At 42.5% G+C, this 21,879-nt stretch overlaps 2 protein-coding genes across 6 annotated transcripts in view; one reads left to right on the top strand and one right to left on the bottom strand.

The window, feature by feature from the left end:
• The first annotated feature begins 1,569 nt into the window (after positions 1-1,569).
• LOC121582294 (meiotic recombination protein REC114-like) lies at positions 1,570-15,349 on the top strand. 3 transcript variants are annotated; one of them, XR_006003342.2, is made up of 7 exons: positions 1,570-1,732; positions 1,984-2,073; positions 4,861-4,956; positions 5,573-5,767; positions 6,345-6,419; positions 7,095-7,318; positions 13,535-15,349. XR_006003342.2 is itself a non-coding variant. In XM_041898005.2 (6 exons), exons 1-6 carry the CDS (start codon positions 1,643-1,645, stop codon positions 7,257-7,259), a joined length of 699 nt encoding a protein of 232 aa, XP_041753939.1. In that variant the 5' UTR covers positions 1,570-1,642; the 3' UTR covers positions 7,260-7,829. The 3 variants fall into 3 exon arrangements, 2 of the variants coding, with proteins under 2 accessions (XP_041753939.1, XP_041753938.1); XM_041898005.2 differs by lacking the exon at positions 13,535-15,349 and having other exon boundaries at positions 4,873-4,956; positions 7,095-7,829; XM_041898004.2 differs by lacking the exon at positions 13,535-15,349 and having other exon boundaries at positions 7,095-7,829.
• Positions 7,496-21,879, bottom strand: part of LOC121582292 (neuroplastin) — a 33,853-nt gene continuing 19,469 nt past the window's right edge. For 2 of the 3 annotated variants that reach the window (XM_041898001.2, XM_041898003.2), the window contains 5 exons: positions 18,931-19,064; positions 15,793-16,066; positions 11,376-11,397; positions 8,801-8,877; positions 7,496-8,580 (listed from right to left, as the gene is read on the bottom strand). In XM_041898001.2, the coding sequence (XP_041753935.1) occupies positions 8,817-8,877; positions 11,376-11,397; positions 15,793-16,066; positions 18,931-19,064 (491 nt within the window). In that variant the 3' untranslated portion in view covers positions 7,496-8,580; positions 8,801-8,816. The remainder of the gene's footprint in view (positions 8,581-8,800; positions 8,878-11,375; positions 11,398-15,792; positions 16,067-18,930; positions 19,065-21,879) is intronic. The other variant, XM_041898002.2, reaches the window with a different exon arrangement.

The following is a 21,879-nucleotide window of genomic DNA, read 5'->3' as shown; positions in this document are numbered from 1 at the left end:
AAAACCCAGGAGGCTCATGGCTCTCACCCACTTCCATAGACTTACACAGTAATTATGACAACTTCTGGAGGATGCCCTCCAACTTATCTGAGCTTTTGCAGCATGATCTGACATGTTGTCCACCCAATCAAACAATCAGAGAATGAATCTAGTACTGAAAGCATAAGCTACAGCTAGCTAGCACTGCAGTGCATGGTGAGTAGTTGACTCAAAGAGAGTGAAAGACAATAGTTGAACAGTTTTGAACAAATGTATTGATATAAAAATGAAGGAAAAGCAAGAGAGAGAGAGAGAGAGAGAGCTATATTATGCGGTTATGATATGAAGGTTTGGCTTGGAAAGGTTTTTTCACCTGGTCACAGACAGCTGATGTGTTGTTCACTGAAGTCCACAACAGAAAAGGTGAGAGGAAGAGAGCATGTAGATGCGAGAAGGAATTATACAATGTTCAAAATGTTCATGCTGTTTCTATGTGGTTGCTATGAAAGTGAACTGTGTTTGCGTGTGAACAGGGGTGTATTCATTCCCCAAATTCTGTTGAAATACATTTCTTAAACAGAAGCAAACGGAACGAAATGGGGATAAACATACCTGAATTTGTCCAATAGAAACTCTCGTTTGCAACTGTTGGACTAACGATTACACCCTAGATCAGCTAGATGCAGGCAAGAGTGTGCAAGGCGGTACTGAATGTGCCACTGTCTGTCACCTTGATTACTTAAATTTTTCTCTCGACCTGTGCACCTAAGTTGTAACTTTCATTCATAGGCTAGGTTGTACCAACCTCATGATGGGGTATTGGGAAAATTAGAGTATCATGTAGTAGTAGCCTAAACCTATCGATGTTACATTGAGCGGTGAATGGAATATGAATGACCGTCATCCAATATGCTGTAATAGAAATAAGGCAATGCTCATAAAAAAAAGATATCATCCTCCCTATTCTTAAACATCAGCAACCACCACTGGTGAAATACTGTCTGCTTGCATAACAGAGTCAAACATAACACATTACATTACATGCTCATTCGCATTTTCTCAAGAGATGCTGAAAGAAATAAATCAGATTTCTCCACTCCTGTTCCCGAGACAAAATTAACATTTGTTGTATAATTTTACTGCAAAAAAACGAGTTAAATTATATTAGGTTATTGGCCTACAGTCAGTATCCATATTTCAGTTACTATTCCATATACATTTATGAGGAATATTCTATTTATTCATGGATACAGGGATACTCGTGAGCGGGATATCAAAGGTGCATGTAAACACCTTATGCCAAATAAGACCTTAAACGGTATATGAGATATGACTACTGTGCTCATGTAAACGTGGTCACTATTCTAATCCAGCACCACTAACACATCACAGCTAATCAAAGGTTGAGCAATGGAGCCTGGAGATTAGGTTAGAGTTGAGTAGGTGCAACTGCTGTGGTGTGCTGTGCTGGCACAAAAAAAAGTGCACTTCTAGGATCCCCAGCCAGAATCCAGCGCATGCGCGCACCCAGAAACACAATCTACCTGGGTGACTCATGAGCTCGCAAATTTCTGGTTTTCCCGCGCTCATCGCGGCAAACACACGTGGCTAGCTAGATAGCGTTAGCTCTTCTGAGATATATATATATATTTTTTTTTTACAAATGGCAACTGTACATACATCTATATGGAGGTTGAAACGCTTTGGACGTTTTTTGCCTGGGACCAAAGAAGACGGCGGTAATCCATGGAAGGTGACATGAGTTGTCTAGTCGGGAATTTTGGCCAACATCTGTTTTATCTGTGATAATGCTAGCTAACGTTAGCTACCTAAGGACCCTTGCTAGCTAGGCTAACTAAAAGTTGTTTACAAATGTTTAGGACATTAGCAAATCAAATTGTTATAGGCCTACACTTTACATTATGGTTATTGAATGAACTTGCCTCAGATGTGATGTGAATCATCTAGCTGTAGATGTTGAAAAATGTGTCTTAACTTCTCTAGATGTTTGAGCCCAGTGAAAGTGCGGGTGAATTGGTGCTCACCATTGTGGAATCCGGTCATATGCTGGTGTCCCAAGGCCACTGTCTTCTGGTAAGTGAGTTGAGGTCTGACTAAATTAGATGCCCTTTGATGTCCGAAAGTCAAGTCATTCCTGGATGGATCTGGACCTAGTTTTTACAGTATTTGATCTAGGCCAAGTAACAATGTAACGTTATCCAAATAAGCTTATATAGCCTTAAAATATCCCCCAATATATTCAGTAACTCATTATTATATACCAAATTATTGACAAATGTACACCCCATAGACATAATAGCTGTTATTGTCCAACCTGCACTCATTGTTGGTGTAATTATACACGGAGTTTACAAAACATTAGGAACACCTGCTCTTTCTCTGACATACTGACCATGTGAAAGCTATGAACCCTTATTGATGTCACTTGTTAAATCCACTTCAATCAGTGTAGATAAGGGGAGGAGACAGGTTAAAACATGATTTTTAAGCCTTGAGACATTAACTGTAAGTCGCTCTGGATAAGAGCGTCTGCTAAATGACTAAAATGTAAATGTAAATGTAAATTGAAACATTGATTGTGTATGTGTGCCATTCAGAGGGTGAATGGGCACGACAAAAGATTGCAGTGTCTTTGAACGGGGTATGGTAGTAGGTGCCAGGTGCACCGGTTTGAGTGTGTCAAGAACTGCAACGCTAATGGGTTTTTCACGCTCAACAGTTTCCCGTGCGTATCAAGAATGGTCCACCACCCAAAGGACAGCCAGCCAACTTGACACAACTGTGGGAAGGATTGGGGTCAACATGGGCCAGCATCCCTGTGGAATGCTTTCGACACCTTGTAGAGTCCTCCATGCCCCGAAGAATTGAGGCTATTCTGTGGGCAAAAGGGGGTGCAACTCAATGTTAGAAAGGTGTTCCTAATGTTTTGTACACTCAGTGTATAATGCAGCACTTGTGATTATTTTTAAATGTATTAACAAATAGTTTTCCTACTATCTCTGGCTAGTCTAAGCTTAGATCTCCACTGTTAGGCTTATAGGCAGATAGCCTAGCTATGGATACAATTTTATGTGTTTGCAACAATGTTAAAAAGTGACCCCAATTTTAGCATTCAAATTACTTGATTCCAAGTCCTTGGAAATACAGGGAACTAGAACAAATACTGAACACCAGCTATGTTGCTGCTATACACAGAATAGCGCCTGTGTTAGTGTGTAGTTCATCCTGTGTCTTCTCAAGATTCACTGCCAGACTCTGTGTGCAGCTGAGAGACTCAGATATCTTAGCACAATAAGCAGGAATTGCTGTAGAAACACAACGGCCGTAGCTGCACTATGCCACATTGAGTACTGCATGGAAAGTGGCTACAGCTATCTTGCTGAGCCAGGGTGCCAGGCAAGGCTACATGCTTATTCAGGTCAGGACACAAAGTGCTCTCTGACAAAAGGGGATAGCGGTCATTGATAGATCGGCGCCCTTAATCTTAATGCTCTTGAGTATCTTTCAATACAGAGAGATTACAGTAGGACACAGTGGCTGAAGCCAGGGGACTCCCAACTGAATGATGATGCCATATTAGGATGCACCATGGTAGAGGAGAGAGGGTTATTGAGTGTAATCATTATCCAGATTACTCCTGATCCAAGATATCGTTTAATGGGGGTTTTCTCTCAGTTTTTGGAGGAAGGAGGGGGGATTGGGATTATAGGAAATGGAACCTCTCAACCTGACTCAGATAACTAACCATGTCTCAGAAAACGACTTGCTGTGCCTCACAGAATTACTTGAAGACAAGTCTTGTTCAAATTATGTCATGTGATTCCTTCTTGATATGATAATTTGCAACTAAAAATAAGAATTTGATCTAATCCCTTCGAAACATCTCAGTGGAGTAGGAAAATTGAAATCTGTTTTGAATCTGGAAGTATGGAGCTGAAATGTAATGTTTTATGTAACAGAGCTGAGTAGAGTATCCATCCCTCCAGTGCGCTGAAGTCCATTTGAAATGGGGAAAACATAACTTTCAGTATCTTTATCACTAAGAAGGATCTGTTGCTATGGTAAAATGTTATTCCAAATATAATGTCATAAAGCTAGCATTTCCCAGTGCTCAGGCCAAGGTCTAACACATTTTCTATCATTATTAATGTGCATAAAGCAACTACTGTCTCCTGTCAACACAGCAGGCAGCAGGTATTATTGGCCTATATTTCACTGGTACATTTCAACGCAAATTCTAAGACTGATTAAACTATACTAAACAGAATAGTGTTTAAATAGATTTAGACTTTAGTTGATGTTAAATAGTTACAAATTGTAAGGTGTCAGACATCATTTCAAAGTATTCAGTGTATTCAGGGTAGTGTAATTTTTCACTTGGTTAGAAAAGTGCTGATTCATACATGGAACTAAACTAACACCTGTTTTTATTCATTGTAGCCTAAACATGGAGAGATTTCTACTCAAGAGACTATGACTCTATCAAAACGAATATTTAGTACGACAACATTCAGCCTCCAACAGCTGGTTGTTTGAGATGGAGATGGAAGTTATCTATCCAAATACATACTGATGGCATGCTGCTGGTCACAGGGGCTGGATGGGTTTCTGAGTCAATAGAGCCCCCTGGAGGCGTGCTTATGTCATTTCAGATCATTTGAAATTGCTCCTGCTCCTGCTAACCAAAAGTAGAGCTGTGATTGCTGAATGCTCGGTCTGATACTGTTAAATGGACTTGTATGTCTCATTGAAGACATGAGGTTTAGCTGTGTGCCCTATCCAATTTGACTTTGGTTTTACTACTATGACTTTTGACTGTTGTTTGTTTACCATTGTTTGTCAGTCTGATTGTTGTGCTAGTGCATTTTTCAGGATGGGTTTTCCTTGCTTGATGCTCCAAGCTTCCTCAAAGTTCAGCAGAAATCAGATACCCTGCTGTTCCGTCTAACTGTTAAGGTGGGTTGATAAAGTTATATTCTTGGAGATATGTCATAAATGGATTGCAAGCCTTTATTTGCTTTTAGAAACAACACAATTTTTAAAATAGAAGCTAGCTACAGTATACAAGAGTCTACATACCAAATTGTATTATTATTCTAGCACCTACTTTTATATGAAATTTAGGCTAATGTTGACTACAAGGCAACACTGGAATTTTACAGTCGGTAATTTCCCCACAATTTGTATAGTGGCAGCTTTATTTACCATAGCCAGATTTCACATTGACATTAGTGTGGCAGAGCCGATGTTTGGCAGGGGTGGCTGTGCTGAGACAACAGTGTAATTGGTCATTAAATGGCCTGAATTAAGGGGATCTGAGGCCTGACACGATGCATTTTGAACAGTCTTGGCACAACTAGCTGGCTGTGAGTGGTGCTTTGGCTGTCCATATTCTGCCAACGGCCTGGCTTGTGAGTGATATGTAGGCTAAATAAGTGTTGTAGGTAAGTGCGACTGTGATGAATTGTAAGTATCATGTCAAGCTTGTAGTCTGCTGGTCAAGATTGCCTCAGTAGGGGTGAAGAGGAGATATAGGCTAGCTCTCAAACAAAACATTGCTGTGTATGTGCAGGGGGAGAGCCGTCTGATGAGGATGCAGTTCAGTGGTAGCAGCAGGGCTGAGGCTCTGGAGGAGTGTGGCAGTGCAGTACTCAGACTGAAGGAGTACCTGCCTGTCACCACACAGGGGGGGCCCCCACCACCACCACTCAGCTGCCCCCCAACATCCAATCAGCCCCCTACCAAGACCACTGCACAGGATCAACAGGTACTCAACAACACATACACTGAAAACATGTAGCTACGTATTGCATCATGAAAGTGTATTTTGGAACATCTGAATTGGAACAGCTCCTGCAATAAATTAACTAATTGAAATGAGTGCAGTGCGTGTTTTTTTTCTCCACCTTTGTTGCTGTTCTTATGTTAAGAATGTTATTCTTCATAATGTAAACTAGTTAATGAGGGACTAAAGTTGCTGTTGTTACAGTAAGAATCACCCACTAGATGGTGCTATTTACAAGCATGAAAACAATATAGCTTGTTTAATACTGGATGGCACTGGAACAAACTAGGTTAATATGGATTTTATGTATGAATCAATGACAATGTGTGATATGTTAATCCTTAACCTCCCGACACAGAAGGGGGAGAAATTAAACCAACGATAAACACCATCACACACATTTGAAAAAGCTCTCAGTGAGGATGAAAGGGCCGTGGTGACTGAGGGAAATCTTTCAATAAATGATGAAGCTATGATGCAGTTTAACCTCCCTTGGTGTGTTACCCTGTAAAGTCCTGTGGCAGTAGTAACATATTTCTTTTTAACCGTGTGTCATCAGGCGGGTGCTGGGGAGGCTATGGCTACTGAACCCGAGGTCGTCCAGGGCTCTTTATCCATCAAACGTCTTACCCAGGTAGGTTGGTACTGACACCACACAGTGATTAGATAGATGACTGATGAATGCTGAGGGTGATGATTCATATGATGATCACTTGATGGAGGTTGATAATCGCGCAAGCTGAATAAATAGTACCTATTTAACATTCAGGAGTGTGATTACGGCTCCCACCCATGGAGCTTGAATGTAACACACTTCATCGGCTCTTATTTGTTGTTATTCCCCGCCACTACTGAAGTGTAGGGTAGGCCACTGAAATAATTAACACCTAACTGACTTGGGCGATTATAATTAGCCAATATAAGTCTCCCAAGTGGTGCAGTGGTCTAAGGCACTGCATCGCAGTGCTAGCTGTGCCACTAGAGATCCCGGTTCGAATCCAGACTCTGTCGTAGCCGGCTGCGACCGGGAGACCCATGGGGCGGCGCACAATTGTCCCAGCGTCGTCCAGGGTAGGGAATGACCGGCAGGGATGTAGCTCAGTTGGTAGAGCATGGCGTTTGCAACGCCAGGGTTGTAGGTTCGATTCCCACGGGGGGCCAGTATGAAAAAATAATAAAAAATTTATGCCCTCACTAACTGTAAGTCGCTCTGGATAAGAGCGTCTGCTAAATGACGTAAATGTAAAATCATGGATTTAATTATATACAAACAAATGAACAGATCCCTGGTCTATCTATTTTTCCTCAGCACTTCCTGGGCGAGTATGGTCTGTCCTTGCCCCTGGTGTACCGCCACAGTGCTCTGTCCCGTGGGGAGCTGGAGCCCTTCCTCCGCCTGTGTCTCTTGGACCCCAGCTTCCCTGCCTTGGTGGAGGAGGTGGAGGGGGAGCTGAAGAGAGTGCTCCAGGACTGAGGAGCTGAAGCTCATCAACACAAACAGCCAGAGGGAGACAGGTCAACTCACTACACACGGTACACATGTGGGTGGGAGGTGGGTTTTGGAAGAGTTGGGGGTTGGGTTGTTCTTCATGCTGCTGATTGTGGAAATGTGTGCTGGAACATAGTGGTCATTGTGTTGTAGGAGGATATTTAAACCGTCACAACTGTTGTGGTTTCTAGAAAGGATTTTCCAGGCAAAAAAAACCAATGTATTTTGGAGCCTTTTATTTTCAAAAAAGTATTGGTCTCGTATGTTATTGGTCTCATATGTTTTATCGTGGCTAGAGATACCGTAGCTCCTTCCATTCCCACCCTAATGTAGGTCCATTTGCACTGCAACACACATGGATACACTGTATTTATAGGAGAGTAGTCATGCAGCTACAGCAGTGCATTTTGCTATACCAGCTTCCAAGTGGTCCCACAATATTAAAGCTTCACTGAGAAAAACAAACTGCCCCCAATATATCTATATATGAATACATATTGCATAGGATAATAGACATGCTGTACAATTTCAGAAAAATAAAAATGAATGAATTAAGTTGGGAAATATAAAATGTATTTTTTTCTTTACATACAGTATTTGCTATCATTTGAACACTCGTACCTCAACATATACAAGACATCCTAAGTTACTCTGAAAAATAAAAATAAACACTTACTTGTCATTTTATTTATAACTAGATAGATTATAGTAGTCATTTTCTGTAATCATTTTCAAGTAAATACTGCCAGACATTGAATCCCTTGCATCACATTTTCACTATAATGGCTGTTAAGAGTGGACTTTCCTTTCACTAAATCAAACATCGTTTAATGACAATGAATCAGCTGTACAAAGTTATTTTAAGAATATAACAGTATTTTTCAGTTCAGGACAATTTCATAAAAAAACATAATTCATTTGGACGCAAAATAGCCACACAGACATGAGGGAAAACAACAAATTCTGGGCATCCTATTGCGTAATAATTTGCATGCATTTTACATGATATGTAATACAAAAAGGATCGCCTCTGGTTGGAGGACATGATAAAATGAATAAAAGAGACATCAAACGGCACACAAAAAAGATGTGCACACCTTTCGTGATGGAATTAGTCATCTTTCCGTCCAGGACTGTTCATGTAAGACTGAATAAGGCATGCTTAAGACAGCCATCTTGTTCTTTTCTGCCAGTGTTACGCTGTTATTGTTTTTTCTCATAAGAGAGACGAGATATGCTTCATTAAAAATTGCCTGGAGCTCCCTCCTCAGATACCTTCATATGGTCAAGATATGCAGTTAGTCATCTGTTAATGAAAATCGGGGGAGGAAGGCGTTAGTATACCCTGTGCACATGATCACATTCCTACAGTATATCACTTAGTTCCCTGTTGACTTCCATATGCCTCAGATTCCTTTTTCTAAAGTCCAGAATACTCACTACAACGAGTAGCTTCTCATTGTATAAAGTCCAGAATACTCACTACAACGAGTAGCTTCTCATTGTATAAAGGCCAGAATACTTACTGCAACGAGTAGCTTCTCATTTCGTATTCCTCTGGCGCACGTTTTTGTCTTTGTGGTTGTTTGTCGAATTTGTTTTCCTAGTGAAGAAATAGAGTTTAGTCAATTCCAGGGGGAAATTATGAGATGTATGTATGTATATACAGTGAGGGAAAAAAGTATTTGATCCCCTGCTGATTTTGTAAGTTTGCCCACTGACAAATACATGATCAGTCTATACATTTAATGGTAGGTTTATTTGAACAGTGAGGGACAGAATAACAAGAAAAAAATCCAGAAAAACGCATGTCAAAAATGTTATAAATTGATTTGCATTTTAATGAGGGAAATAAGTATTTGACCCCCTCTCAATCAGAATGCTATGCTCAAGAAAGCATATACAGGGCCGTCTGAAGTTTGCCAATGAATATCTGAATGATTCAGAGGAGAACTGGGTGAAAGTGTTGTGGTCAGATGAGACCAAAATTGAGCTCTTTGGCATCAACTCCACTCGCCGTGTTTGGAGGAGGAGGAATGCTGCCTATGACCCCAAGAACACCATCCCCACCGTCAAACATGGAGGTGGAAACATTATGCTTTGGGGGTGTTTTTCTGCTAAGGGGACAGGACAATTTCACAGCATCAAAGGGACGATGGACGGGGCCATGTACCGTCAAATCATGGGTGAGAATCTCCTTCCCTCAGCCAGGGCATTGAAAATGGGTCGTGGATGGGTATTCCAGCATGACAATGACCCAAAACACATGGCCAAGGCAACAAAGGAGTGGCTCAAGAAGAAGCACATTAAGGTCCTGGAGTGGCCTAGCCAGTCTCCAGACCTTAATCCCATAGAAAATCTGTGGCGGGAGCTGAAGGTTCGAGTTGCCAAACGTCAGCCTTGAAACCTTAATGACTTGGAGAAGATCTGCAAAGAGGAGTGGAACAAAATCCCTCCTGAGATGTGTGCAAACCTGGTGGCCAACCAGGGGCGGTGTGTTCAATAGGGCGATATGGGCGACGCACTGCCAAACGGGAAAAGGAAGGGATTTTTTTTCTAATCAATTATATCACGGCAACAGTAGTTATCAGTGTTCTAATCTGATCTGACTGCCACTAAATGTCCAATCAGGCTAAAGTCGTGCTTCAAATGCCCCCCCCCCCCCCTTTTGGGGCGATTTCAGTCAGGTTGAAAATCGCCCAGAAGTCTGTCATAGACTCCCATGTAAAATCTATTTTTTTCAAATTTCAGAGCTTTCAATACAATCTCTATGGGTTTCTGAGGGCTTGCACTTACGCGCTTTCGTCATACGTAACGTAACCATGAACGTAACTAAGAAAATAGCGGGTAGCAGCGTCTCTGTTGCGACCTGCAGTGTGGCGTTATCTTATGTTTTTAATTTGTACACTTAGTGGCGTTATTTTATGTTTTTAATTTGTACACTTAGTTTACAAACATTCTGCCAACCATGGATTTCCAGTGGTGGGTTTTGGACTGATCTTGTTGATCGTGTACATACCCGCTACGAACGGACTAAATAATGAAAACGCTGCTGGCAGCGGAATCCAATACAGCAGGGAGTTTTTACTACAATGCAACTCAAATACGAACGCGATGGATATCCCAATGGCCCATCTAATACCTGATTGTCTGCGAGTGGATTACAAACCCAAATGCAAACGTGGAAAACGCGGGGAATCAGACAACGACTTTAAAAAATTAAGAACAAACTTCCCTTACCCACCACCTTGCTGATTAATGCCCAGTCACTGAGGGGGAAAGCGGATGAGTTGTCAGCGAATCTGCGCTTCCAACACGAATATCGGGAGGCCTGTTTGCTGGCATTTACTGAGACTTGGCTGGATGACAGAGTCCCGGACAGAGAAGTGGAGCCGGCCGGCTTCACCCTGGTCAGAGCGGACCGCGATCTGACAGTCACAGGGAAAATCGATCCTGGTAAGAGAGCGACTCTGTACCCCGACATTGAACTGCTTTCTGTGTCACTGCGACCTTACTATCTGCCCCGTGAGTTCCCCCAATTGTTTGTTACCGTTGTGTACATTCAACCAAAAGCTAATATAACAAAGGCATCAGAGATTATTTATAATCTGTCACAGAAACTGGAATCCATCTCCCCAGATCAGTCAATAAATGCTTCTGGTATTGACTTATATGCTGCCCCTGTCTTCATGTTGTTGCTGGACATATCTTTTTTAAAATGTGTGTAGGTCACCTAAATCATCAGAAAAATTGCCCCCCCTGAGAATTTTTTCAGGAGCCGCCACTGTGGCCAACTACAAGAAACGTCTGACCTTTGTGATTGCCAACAAGGGTTTTGCCACCAAGTACTAAGTCATGTTTTGCAGAGGGGTCAAATACTTATTATTTGATATACGTTTTTCTGGATTTTGTTGTTGTTATTCTGTCTCTCACTGTTCAAATAAACTAATAAAGAAAATTATAGACTGATCATGTCTTTGTCAGTGGGCAAATGTACAAAATCAGCAGGGGATCAAGTACTTTTTTCCCTCACTGTATGTATATATGTGTGTGTGTATTTGTTGTAGTCTCGAGAGAATTGAATATTTATCAGATACTTACGTTGGTGCGGCTGGCTCATCATCTTCATCATGAGGGGAGAGAAGAGGGGAAAGAGCACAGAAACAATGGAATATTAGACAACATGGTCATCCTTCAGAAGTGGCCAACACACTGCTCCCATATTTTCTTTCAAATGCAGATGTTGACATCTTAACTGTAATGAAATATCAAATGGATTAAATGACATGATTGTTACATGACTGTAGCAGTTTAAAATGCAGTCACATCACGTCAGTGTGAAGTATTGCAAATTTGCAACTGATGTTAACATTTTTAATGTTCAGGTTTTCTTCGAGTTCACTTGTGGATCCCACAGTATGGGTCTTTTGCATGGGTTGTTACCAAGTTCCAGTTGTCATTACAGAATATAGAAGTTATAGGAATAAAGTAGAAACATTTTTTATTTTGCCCCTTTTTCTCTCCAATTGGTAGTTACAGTCTTGTCCCATCGCTGCAACTCCCGTACGGACTCGGGAGAGGCGAAGGTCGAGAGCCTTGCTTCCTACGAAACATAACCCAGCTGATCCGCACTGCCCGCTTAACCCGGAAGCCAGCCGCATCAATGACCGTGTCAGCGTGCACAGGAGTCGCTAGTGCGCGATGGGACAAGAATACCCCTGCCGGCCAAACCCTCCCCTAAACTGGACGACGCTGGGCCAATTGTGCGCCGCCCAACGACAGCCTGGACTCCAACCAGGATCTCTAGTGGCACAGCTAGCACTGCAATGCAGTGCCTTACACCACTGCGCAACTCGGGAGGCCTAAAGTTAACTATTTGACGTCTGTAGGTCTGCATTTTTTATTTGACTGAGTCTGACAATAAAAGCTCTGAGTTGTGTAAGCAGGCTTTACGTGTACATGAATGAGCAAAAAAATATGTTTTAGTAGAATAACGTTTTTAGTGTAGAGTTGAATTACACAGCAGCATGCAGTGTGAGTGGACATCATCGCACATTAGGGTGATTAGCTAGTTAGTATAGATAACCACTCTTTCAAGGTGCCACGGTGGCATGTTTTTGACCACACACGAGAAGGAATGGGTCAGTAGGTCAGTATAGTAAACATGGAGAGTGTAAGTGTGTTCAGTAGCATGCAACCAGAGATCTGGGGCATGTATTCATAACCCATTTCAGAGTAGAAGTGCTGATATAGAATCAATTTTGCCTTTTAGATCATAATCCGTAAGATTATATAAAGACGGGGGACCTGATCCTAGATCAGCACTAAACTATGAGACGCTTTATGAATACGGGCCCAGAGAGCAGCAGCATGCCATTGGCAGTTAAATGGGGGTATGGTGGTCACAATGTGAGATGGGACAGCATGGCTGCATGTGAGACAGTCTTGGGGACAGAGGGGGCACATCTGTTCGTCCGTGCCCAATCCCCACCTTTTTCCACCCCTACACTACCATCTGAGTTCACTCACAACTAGCCCCTGGGTGCAGAGTTATCCAGTCGGGCAAAGATAATGTGTAGAATATGTGATTCAAGTCATGAAATTGCAAACAAACAAAAACACTGACTTTTACAGTGTGGAGAATATTAAGAGTATAGCCAGGGTAATATCAATGTATTCAGCAAGTTCTTCCTGTATGCCAATGGGTTGATAAGCTCTGCATTACATTTTTACAGTTTAGTCATTTAGCAGATGCTCTTATCCAGAGTGACTTTTCACCTAGTCGGTTCGGGGATTCGAACCAGCGACCTTTTGGTTATTGGTTCAACGCTCTTAACCGCTAGGCTACCTGCTGCCCTACATTTTGCATAATATAATCTAACCTGGTTGTTCACTAATGATCCCACACAGTAAAAGAAAGTGGAACCCTCACAACAGGTTCTTTAAATTAATTTGCTCTACAAAAAATCTCTACCTTTGCTTTGGATCACTTAGTAGTGCATTATCAGTATTGATACACAATTTAGCCATCATGAAGATGTACACCTACATATAACAAAGCTCTTGGGGATAGAGGATACTAAAAGGATATTTCAGAGCTGGCCATCGGCACAAGTGATGCAGAGTGTGCTGCATCTCTGATTCGGTTGATATGACCATGGCAGATAATCTACCTTCATCTACTTGTTGGGGGGGGATCACTCTGTTGCTAACCCCTGTCCTACAGCAAAGCAAGTTTCTCTCTCCCCCTCCTCCTGTAGATAAACCCTTGCCAAACTAGAGGCCTTGCCTACAGGTGCAGGAGATTGGTTGGTGTTTGTCAAAGCACTACACTGTCTTCACACTGTACACAAAGCCAATGCTTACTTTATTGGTGAATTTGCATAATTTCTGTTTAGTAGTGTAACAAATTTACTGACATATTTAACGCTGATACCATAATGGGGAGGATTATACAGTGCATACACAATTCAGACTTCAGAAATAGAAGTATGCATCATTTATCTTTTTCATCTACCCTGTCTTTTCTTTTCAGATAGCATCTACAGGATATCAATGCCTTGGGGAACCTAGAGTGCATACTATCTCTCCTCGTGTGTGTGTGTGGCGGTTTAAGTGATTTAACACTCCTATAGAAGACAAGTGAAGAAGACTTGTATAAAATGTATACAGTTATAAACAAGACGTAGCAGTGCATTTCAGTAGGCTGATAGCAATATGTTTTAAACATCAGAGACCACCACCTATACAGGAGAAAACATGTCAAACTGCGTTGGCCCCTCTAAATTGAAATGAATACGAATGGAGTAAATACATCATTTCAACATATATATTGTCTATACAAAGACACCAAACAACTTGTAGTCCAATAATCGGATAAACGGGTGTTGACATCGTGGTCTGGATGGACTGTAGTAGAAACGGATCAAATAAAAAATCATTCTCTGAAAACATGCAAGATCTCTCACTTACCAACCATTTAGATAATGATGCCATTTGGAGAGAGGGGGAAAGAAGTCATAGTAACCAATTAATTCATATCTTGCTGATATCCTGAATAAAGTTGATAGAACCATAGGCGGGTGAAGCCTCAACGGCCTTTTTGGCTTTGACTCTACACTCAAATGATTTTGTTTGACTCTAGACTCAAATGATTAAGCCTTTGTTTGACTTTGACACTTAAATCTAGGTTTAACCGTTTATATTAACAGTTTATATTATTGTATGTTATTGAGTAGTTCTGTTATTAGACTGTTTGAAAATGAACAGATATTACTCTGTAAAAGTAGTAACTAGTTAGTAGTTACCAACGTAGGCTTCTTTGAGAATAACTTACCTGTGGGTGTGACAGGCTTTGATTGGAGTAGGGTAACAGGGATTTTAGATTCTCTACGTTAAGCCCTCAGCCATAGGCAGAACTTGTAGGGCAAAGCCAAAATAACACATCAAACTTCCCCTGATTCCCTGTCTCAAGTTATTGTCAATGAAATGAATTCATCAGTTCTCCAGATGGGTGATAAAATGGTCCCTGGTTATCATCATTAGCGAGACCGCAACGGTACTTCAACTCTTTCATTTAAAAGGTTAGCTGTGGACCCCCTCCTGGTTTCCTAATGTGGAGCATCTCTAAAGGTCATATTATCATGCAGCTAATGTGTGGCGCTGCGCTGTGTGGCAGGCAGCGGTGTCTCTGTCTCCCTTCTCAGTACTGACGGAGCGTCCAGGGAGCGTGTCCCCCGACAGAGGTCAATTATTCACAGTGGGTCTCCACTGCTACTGCTAACACAGCAGAGTCAGCGTCATTAATATTCAGCACCGTGTCTATAGCCTCCGCAACATGTTCACTTGGTAACAGTGTAATGTGTGTGGTGATGGTAGATGAACCCTGTTTCAATTGGTTCTTGATGGCTGTTGAACTTCTAGCCGAGTGCAGGCCCGTAATCAGATATTTCAATCATTGTGAGAATGTCTTTGTATTGTTCCAGGAGCAGCAGCCTATTTACTGGGTCATAATTCCCTCACGACGCCAGGACAGCGGAGTCACTCACCACCTTCTGGAGAAACTTGAAACCCCACCTCTTTAAGGAATACCTGGGATAGGATAAAGTAATCCTTCTACCCCCCAAATGTTTTTTGTTGAAAAAAAATAATATTGTAAAGTGGTTATCCCACTGGCTATAAGGTGAATGCACCAATTTGTAAGTCGCTCTGGATAAGAGCGTCTGCTAAATGACGTAAATGTAAATGTAAATCATTCCCTCTCCCTCCCTGATTTTACCCCAAACAGTACATACTCCCCTGCCGCTGTTAGCACGTTGGTCTCTTTGAGGTGAGATCGAGAACCCTTTTTCCTGTTAAGGTAATGTACTGTACAGTCATTTCAATGACAGCATCCAGTAACGCTGACAAGTATAATAATCAAACAGGCCTGACGATGACAACATGGCGAGAGGTTGTCTGTCTCCCCAAAGAGATACAATATAATACTATATTCACACTATATTTAATGTTGTCTTACCGTCCAACACATCGTCTGGCCTCTTGCGTTTTTCGTACACTACGATGATGACCACCAGGATGATGATCTCCGCTAGCACCCCCAGGAAGGGCCAGAGGGGTGCCAGGTGGCTGCGCACCCGCAGGATGGACGACACGGACTTGGTGCCAATGTGGTTGGTAGCGTTGCACTGGTATTCACCAGGGTCCGAGGTGCGGTTCAGGTTGACGATGTTCAGCTCTGTGTAGTTCTCTTTGTTGGTGATGAAGAAGCGGCCAGAGGAGTTGTCGATTTCCTAGAGGAGGGTAATTTAGCATATCAATTATTTATATGTTACAGACAATTTTACGATCACATACCAGACAGTGATCACATTAAGTTATACACCATGCGGGGTCGTGAGCGTCACCTGATATGAAAATAGGGTCGTGGGAGAATTTCCTAAACCCCCCCCCCCCCCAAAAAAAAATAAAGATGTCCCAAAGATATATATATATATATACATATTAGAATATCATCTTTGTATCTCAAAATCATTGTAATGTGGTTAACCTTAAAAATCTAAATGAAAATTCTTCAAATCTAAAATTCAACCAGAGAGCGCCCTTAGATCATGGGAAACGGCCGCACTTGACCTTTGCACTTCAATCATTCCGACGGTGAATGACTAGGCCCGCTACGCTATGAAACCACACACTATTGCAGGTACTCTGATATTACCGGAGGCAATTGATATGGTGAAAACAATGTGTGGGGAGGCAGAGGCACAGAAACTCACATCAATACCTTTGTCAGATAACACTGTTATATGCTTTTGCTAGCAATCAAGAGAGTACTGACTGAACGACTCAAAAACTCCCTAGCTAATGCTCTCAAAATGGACACTAGCTGTGAGGGCTGAGATGCCCATGCATGACTTTTGTTCGCAATACATGTCGGGGGATGCTATTCACGCGTACATATTGTTCTGTCTCTCGATTCCCGAGCATGAAACTGCACAGGGGATGTTCAGTGTGCTGTGTGGCTATATTGACGAAAAACAGATTCCATGGGATCGAATGGTGGGCTTTTGCACAGATGGGTCTCCATCTATCAGGTAGGCCTATGCACTCTGGTTATTAATGTGTCTCTCTCTACCATATGGACGCATTGTATGATACACCGAGAGCAACTGGCAGCAAAAGAGCTGAACACAGAACTCTGAGATATACTGAAGCGGGTAACTTAGATTGTACTATGCTGAACAAAAATATAAACGCAACATGCAACAATTTCAATGATTTTACTGAGTTACAGTTCATATAAGGAAATCAGTCAATTTAATCTATGGATTTCACATGACTGGGCAGGGGTGCAGCCATGGGTGGGCCTGGGAGGGCATAGGCCCACCCACTTGGGAGCCAGGCCCAGCCAATCAGAATATGTTTTTCCCCACAAAATGGCTTTATTACAGACAGAAATACTCCTCAGTTTCATCAGCTGTCCGGTTGGCTGGTCTCAGACGATCCCGCAGGTGAAGAAGCCGGATGTGGAGGTCCTGGGCTGGCGTGGTTACAAGTGGTCTGCGGTTGTGAGGCCGATTGGACGTTCTGCCAAATTCTCTTAAACGACGTTGGAGGCGGCTTATGGTAAAGAAATTAACATTAAATGATCTGGCAACAGCTCTGGTGGACATTCCTGCAGTCAGCATGCCAATTGCACGCTCCCTCAAAACTTGAGACATCTGTGGCATTATGTTGTGTGACAACTGCACATTCTAGAGTGGCCTTTTATTGTCCCCAGCACAAGGTGCACCTGTGTAATGATCATGCTGTTTAATCAGCTTCTTGATATGCCACACCTGTCAGGTGGATGGATTATCTTGGCAAAGGAGAAATGCTCACTAACAGGGACGTAAACAAATATGTTCACAACATTTGAGAGAAGTACGCTTTTTGTGCGTATGGACATTTTCTGGGGTCTTTTATTTCAGCTCATGAAACATGGGACCAACAATTTACATGATGCGTTTATATTTTTGTTCAGTATACATCAAACCACATCCACTGCACGCACACCTGTTCGCAAAACTATGTGGAGATATGGGATCAGAGCATGACAATGTTCTATTTCACACCAAGGCTTGGTGGTTATCGAGGGGGAGTGTTGGAAAGATTTTTTTTGCATTGAGAGAGGAACTGTCCGTGGGAAACGAACCCACATCCCTGCCGGCCAAACACTCCCCTACCTTGGACGACGCTGGACCAATTGTGCGCCGCCCATGGGTCTCCCGGTCTCGGCCGGCTGCAACAGAGCCTGGACTCTAACCAGGATATCTAGTGGCACAGCTAGCACTGCGATGCAGTGCCTTAGACCACTGCGCCATCTGGTTAGCGCTTAGTGGGATTATCATTTGTTTTTCAAAAGGACAATGACCCAAAACACACCTCCAGGCTGTGTAAGGGCTATTTGACCAAGAAGGAGAGTGATGGAGTGCTGCATCAGATGACCTGGCCTCCACAATCACCCGACTTCAACCAAATTGAGATGGTTTGGGATGAGTCGGACCACAGAGTGAAGGAAAAGCAGCCAACAAGTGCTCAGCATATGTGGGAACTCCTTCAAGACTGTTGGAAAAGCATTCCTCATGAAGCTGGTTGAGAGAATGCCAAAGAGTGTGCAAAGCTGTCATCAAGGCAAAGGGTGGCTACTTTAAAGAATCTCAAATATAAAATAAATGTTGATTTGTTTAACACTTTTTTTGGTTACTACATGATTCCATATGTGTTCTTTCATAGTTATGTCTTCACTATTATTCTACAATGTAGAAAATAGTAAAAATCAAGAAAAACCCTTGCATGAGTAGGTGTGTCCAAACTTTTGACTGGTACTGTACATTATGTCAGACTAATTTGCAATTGACTGTCATAGCCCCACATTAAAAGTATGTGATGGTGAGTTGAGAAGACAATCAGAAATACTGTTAGGATGTTTTTCAATTGACTGCCATAGCCCCAAATAAAAACGTAAACATTGGCTGTTAATTACATAATTACAAATATTTTCACATGGTTGAGGTCACGAGAATTTTCAGATATCAAAATGGGGTCGTGGGCAATTTTTTTGGGGGAACCCCTGATCTAGCATGAGTTATATAGAGCTGAGGAAGAGGATACGTACCATGTAGTTTGAGCCATCCAGTTTACGCCACGTCCAGATGGGAAAGGGGTAGCCAACAGACTTACAGTACAACAGAGCACTCTGCCCCTCATTCTTATTGTCACTGCGCTTGTGGCCCGTGATCTCAGGTGCCGCTAAAACAAGGGAAAAAGGGAGTGACATGCATTTGAATAAAAATTCAAACATTTTATGCAAGACGTTCCATGTTTGTGTCAAAGGTGTTCCTCGTCGGCTTCTCTAAATAACAAGACGTCAGATGATATAGTCAAGTCTGTCGGGACCCATTTTGATTACGGTAACTAACATTAAGATGAACATGAAAGTGATGGTAAATTAAGTAAGGATTTGGGGAATTGTTCTGTGATTTAGCTGTGAGGCACTGACTTCCCTGGAGATGGACTTACACTGGAATCAGTGCTTTATCACCACAGTGATCGAGGCAGGGACACATTTAGCTGTTTTATTCAATTGCCACGTTTCTTTAAAAGGTAGAGCTCATGGTTTGCTGATGCTTACTTCCAGGTCTGCCTTTTGAAGGTGTAGGCCTACATATCTTGCAGAGTTTCAGTTCATAGACGCCAGTAAACGTATGACTGAGACTTTCTTAAAGGTGAGATTCTCCAACCCAGCGACAGCCTGGGTTTTCAGACAGAATCCTCAGTTTAACTCGGCTCTGGAGCCGAGAGACAACTGCCACAGCCTTTAGCTAATCCTTGAAATTACGGTAATTCCTTCCATGCAATTAAGCAGGATCAGGGGAGAGGCTGGCCTGGTGCTGCAGCGTTTTCTGCAGTGCGCGGCGGCCGTTATCGTGGAGTATGATTGAGCAGCAGTGGCTTGAGCTCAAAGTGACATCATCCTTCCTACTGTAATTATGGTGCACACGTGCTCTCTGGCTAGTGGGGGAGGGGCCAGGTATCTCCGTCTTCGTTATCCCCAGCTCACTAACACTGACAGCATGGAGACTGACTGCCCTCTGAGTGGCGCCAAAACAGGCAGAAATCTTCCATTTCACACCCCCAGCAGCTTGTGTGATTACTGATCTACAGTGCTGCTGGGTGGATGTGTCTGTCTGTGTGTCAGAAAGATATTGAGAATGTGACACCTTCTGGTAGTCTCTCTGGAAGAGGTGATTAGACAGTCAGATTTATATTTACTGTATTTGATACCGCCCATCTCTCCACTGAATTTAAAGAGCATTTGAGCTCAAACGTGATGATCGTGTGGAATTAGTAAGGGATAATCAACGAGGGGCTATGCGTTCTGGAAAAGACGCGGAACTAACCTTCCACTTAGTTGCATTATTTTCCAGAGAATGCATAACCCCGAGTTGATTATCCCTTTTATACCATGGCTATAATTTAACACATTTACCGCTATAAATTTGTTAATTTGCATGTAGAAATGTGTTCAACATCCACTGAAGGAGCTAGCAAGTTTACTAGATAGCGACAGTAGTTGCCTTGGTAACCAAACAAACAGACTTGCTAGTTTAGCTAACCGAACCATCAGTCCCAGCTTGCTATTATGAAAATCAAATTAAACAATGCCAATAATGTTTTCAATTTGACTTTCAAAAGCAGCTCAAACATAGAACATGTAAGAACTATAGCCATTGAATTATACCGTGCAAATATACTGTGCGTTATATGGAAATAATGCATGCTCTAGAATGCCCTTCAAGCCAATCAGAAAAAGGTATTCAACAATGCCACGGTATAAATAATTATATGACACATTATCCTGTGGGCCTGTACTGTGCGGTTGACAAAAAATTGGAATTAGAAAAAAATCTAGATCTGCAAAATACATAATTGATTTGATTAAATCAACAGGGCGTGTAGAATTATCTCTTTAAAAAATTTGTAAATAGCACACAAAAAAATCTGATATATAAAAATACAAATATAATTGGGATGTGCAAAATATGCATGCTCAGGACAGCAGCTTACTGTATCATCGTAGACAATAAAGTCCTGCCATTACAAATGGCTGGGAGCAGATTCTGAGCCTTAATCCCACACCACCATCACACAAGCCTCCATCTGTTGCCTCGCTCTGAGCTGAGAGCTGGAGAGATGGGAGCGCCAAGGACACTGCAGCCGGAGGGAGCTGGGGGGAGCTCAGAGCTCAGCTGCCAGGAGCATAGAGCACACAGGCTGGCCTGCATGGGCCCCTCTACCATGCTTAATGTATGGGACCTGGTGGTACGACCGAGTATGGGTTTAATGGTATGGGACTCAGTGCCCTTGTATAAGGCAGGGCAAGACTAATTGGATGCAATTGGTCACAACTATCATGGATTTCTGCTTAGAATGATCATTCTCTTTAGCTTTTATTGAGGCTATTCCTCAATCGGTCCCTAACTGTAACAATTAACAGGAAAGCCTGCAAAAGTATCTAAATCTATCTCAAAAACGATTGTCGTGTCCATGCTTCCTCCAAACCAAGACATCAGCATCCCAAATGCAACTAACAGCATCTGTCAACAATTCAGTTAATACTTCCAGACAGTAATCAATAATGTTCAAAGGCAGTGCTGCCATGGTGTTTGTATGTCCAGCAAACGGTGTGTTGTGCATGCTCTAACAGCCAGGGGCAGCAAGCCTCCCTGCCTGCCTGCCTCCCTCCCTTCAAACGACCCTAGGGTCAGGACGCTGAGGTTTGATTGGAGATGAGGCCTGTCATCTCTCAGGCTGTAGGAAGCAGCAGAGCTGCAGAGCATACACGGTCATCACCCGCGTTACGCAACCAACCAACCACGCAGGCAGCTAGCGCTTAATACTGCCACGGCAGGCATAACAGTCAATGGCAAGCTCTGTATACACCACCATAGCAATGTCACAGCAAATTGGCTTAAGCACTGTACGTGTAAGCAAGCTTCTCTAGAACAGGGTTTTGCAAGTCCTTTCTCACCCAGAGGAAAATCCCTTATTCCACTTGAAGGGT

Source organism: Coregonus clupeaformis, unplaced genomic scaffold (genome assembly GCF_020615455.1).
Source record: "Coregonus clupeaformis isolate EN_2021a unplaced genomic scaffold, ASM2061545v1 scaf1172, whole genome shotgun sequence".
Classification (NCBI taxonomy): domain Eukaryota; kingdom Metazoa; phylum Chordata; class Actinopteri; order Salmoniformes; family Salmonidae; genus Coregonus; species Coregonus clupeaformis.
Note: the sequence above shows the minus strand (reverse complement) of the source record. Positions and strands in the feature narration are given on the sequence as shown.

Coding starts and splice junctions, on each gene's coding strand:
- LOC121582294 (XM_041898004.2), top strand. CDS start 1,643: ATGGCAACTGTACATACATCTATATGGAGGTTGAAACGCTTTGGACGT. Junction 1,733..1,983: donor ACGGCGGTAATCCATGGAAG/GTGACATGAGTT, acceptor TAACTTCTCTAG/ATGTTTGAGCCCAGTGAAAG. Junction 6,420..7,094: donor CCATCAAACGTCTTACCCAG/GTAGGTTGGTAC, acceptor ATTTTTCCTCAG/CACTTCCTGGGCGAGTATGG.